Source organism: Ailuropoda melanoleuca, chromosome 7, assembly GCF_002007445.2.
Source record: "Ailuropoda melanoleuca isolate Jingjing chromosome 7, ASM200744v2, whole genome shotgun sequence".
Taxonomy (NCBI): Eukaryota; Metazoa; Chordata; class Mammalia; order Carnivora; family Ursidae; genus Ailuropoda; species Ailuropoda melanoleuca.
The window spans coordinates 23,570,199-23,580,842 of NC_048224.1; the positions used below are offsets into that span (position 1 = coordinate 23,570,199).

General features: G+C 45.9%; 1 protein-coding gene across 1 annotated transcript; it reads right to left on the bottom strand.

The window, feature by feature from the left end:
- Positions 1–986: 986 nt before the first annotated feature.
- Positions 987–10,554, bottom strand: BAG1 (BAG cochaperone 1). The gene is made up of 7 exons (XM_034665557.1): positions 10,176–10,554; positions 8,656–8,784; positions 7,055–7,137; positions 5,236–5,349; positions 2,965–3,072; positions 1,778–1,840; positions 987–1,250 (listed from the first exon to the last, which is right to left on the bottom strand). Exons 1-7 carry the CDS (start codon positions 10,552–10,554, stop codon positions 1,161–1,163), a joined length of 966 nt encoding a protein of 321 aa, XP_034521448.1. The 3' UTR covers positions 987–1,160.
- Positions 10,555–10,644: the final 90 nt, after the last annotated feature.

Sequence of the window (10,644 nt, forward strand, 5' to 3'; positions counted from 1 at the left end):
CATAGTTCATCAAAAAAACATTTAAACATTTTTGGCTTGCTGATGTGTACATAAACTGCTTTTTAAAAAAAGTAACACTGGAGGGGCGCCTGGGTGGCACAGCGGTTAGGCGTCTGACTTCGGCTCAGGGCGTGATCCCGGCGTTATGGGATCGAGCCCCACGTCAGGCTCCTCTGCTGTGAGCCTGCTTTCCTCTCCCACTTCCCCTGCTTGTTGTTCCCTCTCTCACTGGCTGTCTCTATCTCTGTCGAATAAATAAAATCTTTAAAAAAAAAAAAAAAAAGTAACACTGGAGGGGGCCACAAAACAAATAGAACAGCCTTGAAGGAAACATTGACCTCAGAAGGGTACAATGAACAGAAATGCCTTTGAGGAACACTTTAGAAGTTTATGGTTGCCTTCACCACGTGCCTCACTGTGGATCCTCTATCTCCCGCGAGCCGTACTTGTGACCTGGTTTCAAGCAGAGATTCAGTCATTACTAGGTTCTAACCCTCTAAAGATTTACTGAAGGACAAGGAAGTCCACATATCAATACAAGCCCTACCCCAAGAATGCGCCTCTGAGATCTAGGGGCCTGTGGTTGGGCAGGGTCACTGGGAGATGAGGACACCAACCTCACCAACAACCCAGCCACCTGTTCCTGAATTCGGTTACAAAGAGGGATACTTGGGACTACCCTGTGTGCCGAACACCTGTTCTGAGCCACTCCCAACATTCCTGACTAGATGTAACCTCCTGGTGACTCTGGGTTACATCGACAGGCTACAGAATCAACAAGGGCAAAAAGGCCTCATGAATCTGAAGACGGGGGTGGCCTATAAACCCAGAATTACTCCAACACAAATCAGAGGTCTCGCCAGCCCAAGAAAATAGCCCAACGTCGAAAGAGCTGGGAAGATGGGCAGGGGAGGCCCTCTCCAGGAAGGTGGGCTGCCGGACGGCACAGCCACACAGAGGCAGAATGAGAAAACAGACAGAAGCTCTACTTCGGACTGCAGACAATACTTGTTCACTGAGAACAGGGGTAAGTGCAGGAAAACTGGCAAGTGGCCAACTGTCCCCAGCAGCCCTGGAGAAATCAGGTCACTTCTATCCTGGAGGGGGCAGAGCTGGTTGGCGCTGTTCTTCAGGGCAGCCCCGCCTCTCTCTGCCTCACCTCACTCGGCCAGGGCCAAGTTTGTACACTGTAGCCGCTCTGTCTCCTGGCAGATGTTCTGCTCCACCGTGTCACACTCCGCTAGGAATGCCTGAAACACGAATGCCAGACAGTGAGGGACCATCCAGGGCTAGCCGCCCCCTGCCCAGGCAAGGCTCTCTGCTCAGCCATTATGGGGAACCCGTGGGTGACTGACCCAAAACGGGCTGTGGAGGGAGGGAGGGAGCCAGCCTGGGTTCCCAGGTAAGGAGAGGGAGGCAGAGGGCAGCGCAGGACCAGGGTTTCTGGCAACAACCCCCCAGAAGGGTTGTGAGGACAGGAAGCCTTGCCACTGTCCTGCACAATTTCAGGGAACAGTGTTCACATGAATAGTGCCTCCTGGAATTGTGTAATGTGGCAGTCATAACTGTTCTCTGGTGATCTTCCTCCCCAGTCAGTTTAAATTCAAATATAATTACAGGGACATGAAAGGAGCTCTTTTCTTATGTTCTGGGCTCATGAAATAACAACCAAAAGAAAGTCCATACCACACATCACACCTCTACCCTATCCTACTCTGAACAGATAAACACACACACCAACACATTAAACGTTGTAATGCTTCACCACACAACTCACCTGAATCCTTTTCACCAAACCCTTCCTTTTTAGTCTACTGTCTTTGAAATTTTCCGGCAGAATCTGCGGAAAAATAAGTTAACACATCAATAATCTCAATAAAAGTGACATAACAACACGACAAAATACCCACAGTACACCAACATGAATGAAGAGTGCATGTTCAGGAATGATGTCCCTTGATCTGTATCCTACATGGCCCTTCCCATAACTCTCACCCCTATAAAAGCTCCTTTTGTTCTCAGTGTCTGGGCCATGGAAACTGATCTGTAACATGGACTTTGTCCTTTCTCTGTTTTCTATGTACATGTCCTGGCCATGCCATAAGCTCACGGTGCTTCTTTACAACCTCTCTGACTCCCCTAGAATCCCAGGCAAAGTAAGTCACCCTCAAAAATGAGGCATCAGGGTGTCTGGGTGGCTCAGTTGTTAAGCGTCTGCCTTCGGCTCAGGTCATGATCCCAGGGTCCTGGGATCGAGTCCTCCATCAGGCTCCCTGCACAGTGGGGAGTCTGCTTCTCCCTCTGCCCCTCACCCCCGCTCGTGCTCCCTCTCTCTCAAAAATAAATAAAATCTTAAAAAAAAAAAAAAGAGGTAGCAGGCTAGAAATATCATTAATGTCACTCTATAAAGGGAATGTGGGAGTCGATGATTCTCAACAGTCTCACAAGGGCTGGGTCTGACTGACTTCTGCACAGGTGATGAGGCCAGTGGGCTGTCAGTCACATGAGTAGCACGAAGCCTTTGTCTCTCAGTCTCACGAGGGCTGGGTCCGACTGACTTCCGCACAGGTGATGAGCCCAGTAGACTATCAGTCACATGAGGGCTGGGTCCGACTGACTTCTGCACAGGTGATGAGCCCAGTGGGCTGTCAGTCACATGAGTAGCACGAAGCCTTTGTCTCTCTGACCATAAAATCACAGTCCATTTGGGTCCCAACATTGTGAGGATTAGATGCTTTCAGCATACAGACATAAAAATGACAAAAGCCCTATGTTGGTGGGACATGAGTGCCTAAAAATCAGGAACTATCTTGTCTTTCTGTGTATCCACCAAGGACTGAGCAGTGTCTGGCACACAGCAGGCGCTTAATATGCTCAGACAATAAGGGTGCATTACTGAAAAAGTGATACTGACTGAAACATAGTCAAAGGAAACCAGTTCTTCTCAGCTGAATGTGTACTTACCAGTGTGTCAATCTCTTCCAAGATCTTCATAAATTGCTCGATTGTGGCTTTTACTCTCCTATCGAGTTTGCAGAGAGCTTCAGCTTGCAAATCCTTGGCCAGGAAGCCCTGTGCAGGAATAATGCATTATTGAAATATTGTCAGCCTCGAGGCTGACAGAAAACTTGAGGCCAAGGCACTGATGAAGCAGCCACACCCTGACCCCACATTCGCCTAATAGGTTGGGCCAGACCTCAGACCCACAACTTTACCTCTTGGAGAAAAGAGCCACCCCATGCACTGGAATAGGCTGCAGGCCACTCTAGCTCACATGGCCCACTGCGGCTGCTAATGCCTCCTGGGGCCTGGCTCTGGTGAAGCCTCCAGCCACCAGTGTGTACCCACACGCAAGAGGCAGACGTTAAGAACGCAGGGTGTAGAGTCTGACAGGCCCAGACTTGAATTCTGACTGCCATTTACTGGCTTGTGATCTTGAACAGTTTCTTAACCTATCTGAGCCTTAATTAAGTCCTCACTTTTAAAATGGAGATTATGATACCTACACCCCAGAGGGTTACTATGAGGATAAAGAGAAACATATATGTAGACTCTTAATATAATTCCTGACACAGACATGTGTTAACAAATGGCAGCATTTACATTGCTTTTATTAAATTGTCTTGCTGTTTTTTCACATTGCTTGGCCTAGTGATCAGTTAGCTGGTGACAATGGGTAGACAGCCGGGATCTCCGAGGATGTTTATCAAAGATGTAAATCTGACCACATGCAGTAAAAGCTTTAAACATTAGCCAGCAATTCCAAGTCAAAGAATTTATTTTACCCCCCAAAAATAATCAGAAATGGTCAAAAAAGATTTATGTCCAAGGATGTTCAGAGAAGCATTAACGCATAATGGTAAAATAACATCAGGTGATGAACAATAGAGTATTGGTTAGGGAAACCGTGATACATTCATATATGTTACAATACTATGCAAGTTTTGAAAAGTATGATCATTTTTTTTTAAGATTTTATTTGACAGAGAGAGAGGGCGAGTGAGCATGAGTAGGGGAAGGGGTAGAGGGAGAAGCAGACTCCCCGTTGAGCAGGAAGCCTGACGCAGGGCTCGATCCCAGGACCCTTGGATCATGACCTGAGCCAAAGGCAGACACTTAACTGACTGAGCCACCAGGCACTCCAAGTATGGTCATTTTTAATGACACAGGAAAATGTTTAATTTTTTTATCCAATAAAAGAACAATTTACAAAGTGTACACAACACTATATCAACTTTTTTAAGATGCAAAAACATATTCCAGTCTTTAGTATTGGTTATCTTTTGAGTCAGGGCCCTATAGGTATTAATGCCCATATGTTTACCTAAAAGTTATACAATTAGTATGTATCACTTTTGTAATTAAAACAGAAACCTACATCTATTAACATTATAAACTGAGAGGGAAAAAAAATATGTGGTTTGGGGCTAGTTCACAATCTTACTTAGTTTAAGATTTCATCTATCCATTTGAAAGAGGGAGCACAAGCAGGAGCAGCAGCAGCGGGAGAGGGAGAAGCAGGCTCCCCACTGAGCAAGGAGCACGACATGGGGCTTGATACCAGGACCCCGGGATCATGACCCAAGCAGAAGGTAGCCGCTCAACCGACTGAGCCACCCAGGCGCCCCCTTACTTAGTTTCAGTACCCCTTCTCTAATACAAGGAATTGAACTGGATTGCTCCCTGCTAAGATCAAGCTCAACTTGGACCTTTTATGCATCAACAAAATGTTCTTTGTCTTGCTAAACACATCATAACAGCTGGGCCTGAGAGAAGCTACCTGTTCTATTTCAGACAACACATGATCCTGGCATGGCAGGTGATCTCCTAGGAGCACGAACGGATGCTGGCTGGGGTTTGAAAATAGCAATAATAATAACACTTATAAAGCACTTAGTAGGCGTCAGACTCAAACTACATCATCTTTTTTACAGTTTTTTTTTTTTTAAGTAAGCTCTATGCCCAATATGGGGCTTGAACTCACAGCCCTAAGATCAAGAGTCACGTGCTCTACCGACTGAGCCAGCCAGGTGCCCATCAAACTGTATCATTTAATTCTCACACCAACCCTAAGAGGAGGTACCATCATTTCCCCCTTTTTACAGATGAGGAACTTGAGACAAGGCAAACTTGCCCACAGTAATAGAAAGGGTAAAGCCAGGATCTGAACCCAGGGAATAGACTAGAGAGCCTGCCCTCACAACCACACATCTGTATCTCCCCAAAGACAGTGACCTGTTGGATTCCAGTAAGCTCTTTATTCAACTCTTCCAGGTGGGCAGCTATCTTCTCCACAGACTTCTCCAAATCTTTCAACTTCTTTAGTTCAATCTCTTCCTCCGGACTGTTCTACAATGTTTAAGAACAGAATGAAGTCAATAATCATGAAGAACAGTAGCTTCTGACTGGAAAGAAAAAAAAATCTGACCTCAACTGGGCTAAACCACTCACCTTGAAAAAATAGCCTTAACTCTGCTGCTTCTTGGAAAGCAAGCTGGAGGGTTACATATGAAGGTTTTCTACCTACAAAGACTCTACACCAGAAAGGATACTAAGTAAACATTCTGCAAGGACCCAGACAGCTTGGGCTGAGAGAATGGAGCCAATTCAAGTGGGCCTGATCAGCAGCTGACTCCAGACTGAAGCCTCCAGGGGGAACAGATTACAGTGAACACCTGTGAGGAGTCCGAATGGTGAGACAGGTGGAATTCTACCATTCCTTTAAATGAATGCCTGAGTGCCACCCACCAACTGAGCTCTCCCATTTAATAGATGATGATAATGATGAATACTTCTGTTGAGCATTCCCTCCACTATACTAAACACTTTATCTGTACGATTGTTTTAAGCCTTACTACAACCCAGTGAGGAAGGTAGTGTTTTAGACGTTGAAACTGAGGTTTAATGTAAAGTAACCTAAGGTCACACAGCCCAAAAGAGGTAGAACTGAGACTTGAATCAGACTTGGCTTCACACACCCCACGGCAACTGCAATTAGGGGTTCGAGAATTTCTTCAAACTCACCCTTAGGTTCTGCCCATTGCCCAGAACTATTCTCCCTGACCCTTGAGAAAGAAATCTAGAATATTTCCCCTTCTCTCATCTAAACAATAGGTAGTCAGGGCCAGCAACTTCCTGCTTTTATACTACCCCAAATTGTTCACATTGTTCTTTGTGGCCAAATCCTGAATGCCAGACTCCTGGCTGTTCTGTGGCTGGACTAGATCTTCTTTGCCTCCACGTTGCTAATCTCTGCCCTCTCTCCACTCTGAATCAGCCACCTCACTCAAAATAAGGAAACTTCCTGACCAACAATTTCACTGTGTCACAATGCAGGGCTGGCTATAGCCCTCTCTCATCACTCCCGGGGCTACTGTCCTCACTAACTGGCTCTTTTCCTCCCTTGGTTTTTTTTTTTTTTTTTAAAGATTTTATTTCTTTATTTGACAGAGAGGGAGAAGCAGGCTTCCCCCTGAGCAAGGAGCCCAATGCAGGGCTCAATCCCAGGACCCTGGGATCATGACCTGAGCTGAAGGCAGACACTTAACTGAACCACCCAGGCGCCCCTTCCTCCCTTGGTTCTTTAGTCTGAACCTTTCTTTCCAGCCAAAGAGGGCTTTCCCTTATGGAATATTTTAGTGGAAAGGGTGTTCAAAGGGAGAGAGACTCATGAAATTTGCAGAGGACTTCTTTTAAACATCTATAGGCTTATTTTAACAAAAGTTTCTCTTGCAAATCCCCTCCAAGTCAGTAAGGCCTGACTCAGGCACCATTTTAACCAAATTGAGATCCACCACCATTACAAGAGCTACGTTATTAAAGCAGCATTAACTGTTGACAATTCCCAGAGCAAAAGCAATAACCAACAGGAGCCGGAGGGCATGAGAATAACAAACCTGGCAACCCCATCAAATAAACGGAACTACATCTGTTTAGAGAGAGCTATTTCACTAATGTAGAATCTGGGTCCCCAATTTGGCCTTTTAAATAGAAATATGTATAAAAGAACTTAGTCATTTGATTCTGGGGTATTCTGGTAGAAAAAGCAGTTTACCTTCTTCCCAATTAACATGACTCGGCAACCATTTTGTATTCCGAGTGCTGACAATGGCTTCTCCATTTCCTTCAGAGATTTTCCTGAAACGAGACGTTATGCCAAGTGGTAACAATTGTACAACACTAAAAATAGATTTCAGCAAGGTTATAGGAAATAGACAAGTGTGTTCACTAATGAGAAGAGGATAAATTGGTTAATTTTTCCAAAGGTATCTTGATCCAGTAATTTCACTTCAGATTTTATTCTAAACAAATAACTGGACACATGCCTGCACAGTAAGTGTTATAAAGTAATCTTCAGTGCAACCTAAATCATAATAGTGAGGAACTAGAAAGAGACAAACATTTAGGAACAGGGGGCTAATTAACCATACATCAGTAAAATAGAAGACTTTGTAGGCACTAAAGCAATTTTTTCAGGAAACTTCAATGCCACATTAAATGTTGATGGTTCAGTTTTATAAGAAAAATATTATAAAAACTGTATAGTCAATATAATCTCAGTTTTGTCAACTACACACACACACAAACACACAAATAAAAACCCACACTTCAGGATGCCTGTAAAAATGGATAGAAATATGCTAAAATGTAATGAGGGGTTTTGTCTAAGAAAACATTTTCTTCTTTGTGCTTTCCTCTATTTTGAAACATGGATTTCTACTGCCTTTTATAATTCCATAATAAAATGTTTTTAAAAAGAAAACACAAGGAGTTGCACTATGACATATAAATAAAAATGCTTCCCATCACTAAATTCTTTTTTTTTTTTTTTTTTTAAGATTTTATTTGTTTGAGAGAGAGGGGACATGAACAGAAAGAGGGACAGGGGAGAGGGAGAAGCAGGCTCCCCACTGAGCAGGAAGCCCAGACATGGGGCTCGATCCCAGTATCCTGGGGCCATTCTGTGAGCTGAAGGCAGATGCTTAACTGACTGAGCCACCCAGGCAACCCCCATCACTAAATCCTTTAAGGGATAAATTCGTGGGATGAATTTGGCCCCATCAGACACCATGATAACGAGTCCCCATGGGAATGGGAAGAAAGAATGGGGATAGAAAGGGGGTGAGGCCTAGCAGAAATCAGCATCATCTACTGGGCCTGCCACATCCAGGCCTCTGGTAAATTTGTTCAACATCTTCTGTATCAGCACTATGCTGAGCACTGGACACAGCAGTATCTTCCCTCATAGAGTTAGTTATTCTAACAGAGAAATCAGATGTTCAGCAACTATGACAACAATTATTTAATAGTAATTCCAATACAAGTTATGTGGAAGAGTTGGTAGGTAGTGCCATATACACATATGATGAGAAGAGGATCTAACTTAGCCAGGGAAGACTTCCCATGTGCTTGCACCAAAAATGGTAAGATTTCTGCCATCCTCATGGGACACTTCAACTCTAATACCTGTCCAAGTGTTTGAAAATGTCCAGTACATAGTAGGTCCTCAATAAAATGTGTTGAAGGAATGGCTGGATAAACAAGCAAATAAGAATTATCGCAGTTTAAAAACTAAGAGTTATCATTAGTAAGGTTAAGTAGTTTTAAATAGGCCCTTTAGCCATAAAGACTCAAAGCTGGAAGAGAAATGCCTACCCTTAAATATAAGTTTCTGAAAAGGCAGTGGGACTCCTGTGGCCTCTTCAACAACCTGGGCCAGGTCTTGGACAATTGGCTCGCTACAGCCCTGTTGCGGGGTAACATGAAGATCGTGCTTCTCATTGCCTGGGGAGAGAGAAGAGTGTTTGATGAAGAAAACTCTTTCACATAAACCAATACAGGCTGACACTTTATTATATTTATTTACCCAGCCTTCAAGGCCCAGTTCATTTGCCACCTACTCCAAACAGCCTGTCCCCCCATCTTTTGTCTGGTGACCTGTTCGAGGATTTTTGTTTCCTCTATAATAATAACTAACAATTTAGTGATATCAGCTAGCATTTTAAGCACTTAACATGCATAAAGGAGTGGTGGGGCTCATTTCAAACATTATCTAACTTAATTCTCAGAACAACCCCCTGAAGTGGGTACTACCTATATTAATCTGCCTTTCACAGATAAGCAAACTAAGTTCAGGCCAGTTAAGAACTGCCTATGGAGACTCAACTGAGGAGTCAGAACTTGACTTCAGATCTGATTCCTAAGGCCATGCTTTTCATCACAAGGTGATGACCTTGTCAACTGCTTGTTGACTTCCTGTGGCCTAACTGCCCTCTACTCTGTAATGTTCTTGTCTCCTTTGCTGTTATGAGTAAGGAATTATTTTTCCTCCAAGTCTGTCCCACTGGGCACACCTGGGCACATACACGGTTGGTGCTCAGTAAATAGGCAATGAGTGAGTAAACTCAAACAGCAAAAAACTTCTTTTTGAACCAGGAGCGTCAATTCTTTTCCAGGTTGTGGACAGTGAGGAGACAGCCCATGCCCAGTGCATATGCCAAGCCTTGAGCCTGCACAAGAGCCCCATGAAGTTAATGGGACAGGTGCTACCAACTCTACTTCACAAGGAAGAAACCAGAAGCCTAGAAAGGAGATATCCCAAGGTCATTCAAAACTGAAGGATCTAGAATGCTGGTCTTCAGATTCTGAGGCTCTGGGGTCTCTCCTAGTCCTGAGAAGACTTTATAGGCTCAGCTCTTGAGACGACTGACTTTGATTAGGTCCACGTCAACTTCAATAGTTGACAGACCCAAAGGGTGCCCAGAGCGTATGCTTGGAGCCACAGCCCACTCAAACAACGGACATGAGTTTAGGCTCAGCACACACACAGGTGTCCAGACACACAGCAGTCATACACGACACGGCCAAATACAGTCCTGATACAAAGACCCACAATAGCTGCGCAGGCACACACTAACACACACAACCAGGACGACGACATGAAGCACAGACACCGAGGATAAAACAAATGGCCTGAGTCAAAATACACTGGCCACTAGAAAGGTGTGCTGACTCAAGACCCGCACCAAAAGCCGGTCCAAACACAAACAAGACCCCACACTTCAGGACGCCAGAACCAACACAAGAACACATGCTTTTGGCGGATCCCCGCCGGACTTTGGTAGCCCCGCACCGCGCCCACCCGGCACGGAGCCCACCCGGTCGTCCGAGCTCACTGTGGGTGATGGTCACGCTGAGTCCGGCTGCCGCCATTTCCTCGCTCTGGGCCACCTCTTCGTTCCGGGCCACCTCTTCGCTCCGGGCCACTTCTTCGCTCTGGGACACCTCTTCGCTTCGGGCCACCTCTTCGCTCCGGGCCACCTCTTCGCTCCGGGCCGAGCGAGGCCGCACTTTCTTCACCCGCGGCCTGCGAGCGCCGGCGGTGGCGCCCCTGGTGGATCTGGCATGCCGGCTGGCCGCACTCCGGACGGATGATCGCTGAGAGGGAGGCGAGCCGCGCTCGGCCGGGGCCAGCTCTGGCCCAGCTCTGGCCCTGGGGTATTCGGCCAAAGCGCCCCGGCCCCACCCACTCCACCGAGGCCCCGCCCCGCTCATCTGGAACCCCGCCCCACGCCCTTCGCCAAGGCCACGCCCCTGCTGGCTGTCCGCCACCTCCAACCTCCCGGAGCTCTCCTTCCCCGGAAG

What these genes read in the sequence shown, in the direction of transcription:
- BAG1 (XM_034665557.1), bottom strand. Translation starts at nt 10,554, where the DNA reads ATGAGCGGGGCGGGGCCTCGGTGGAGTGGGTGGGGCCGGGGCGCTTTG. An exon ending in TCAGAAACTTATATTTAAGG is followed by an intron (nt 7,138 to 8,655) that starts GTAGGCATTTCT and finishes GTCTCGTTTCAG; the next exon opens with GAAAATCTCTGAAGGAAATG. An exon ending in TCATGTTAATTGGGAAGAAG is followed by an intron (nt 5,350 to 7,054) that starts GTAAACTGCTTT and finishes TAAACATTGTAG; the next exon opens with AACAGTCCGGAGGAAGAGAT.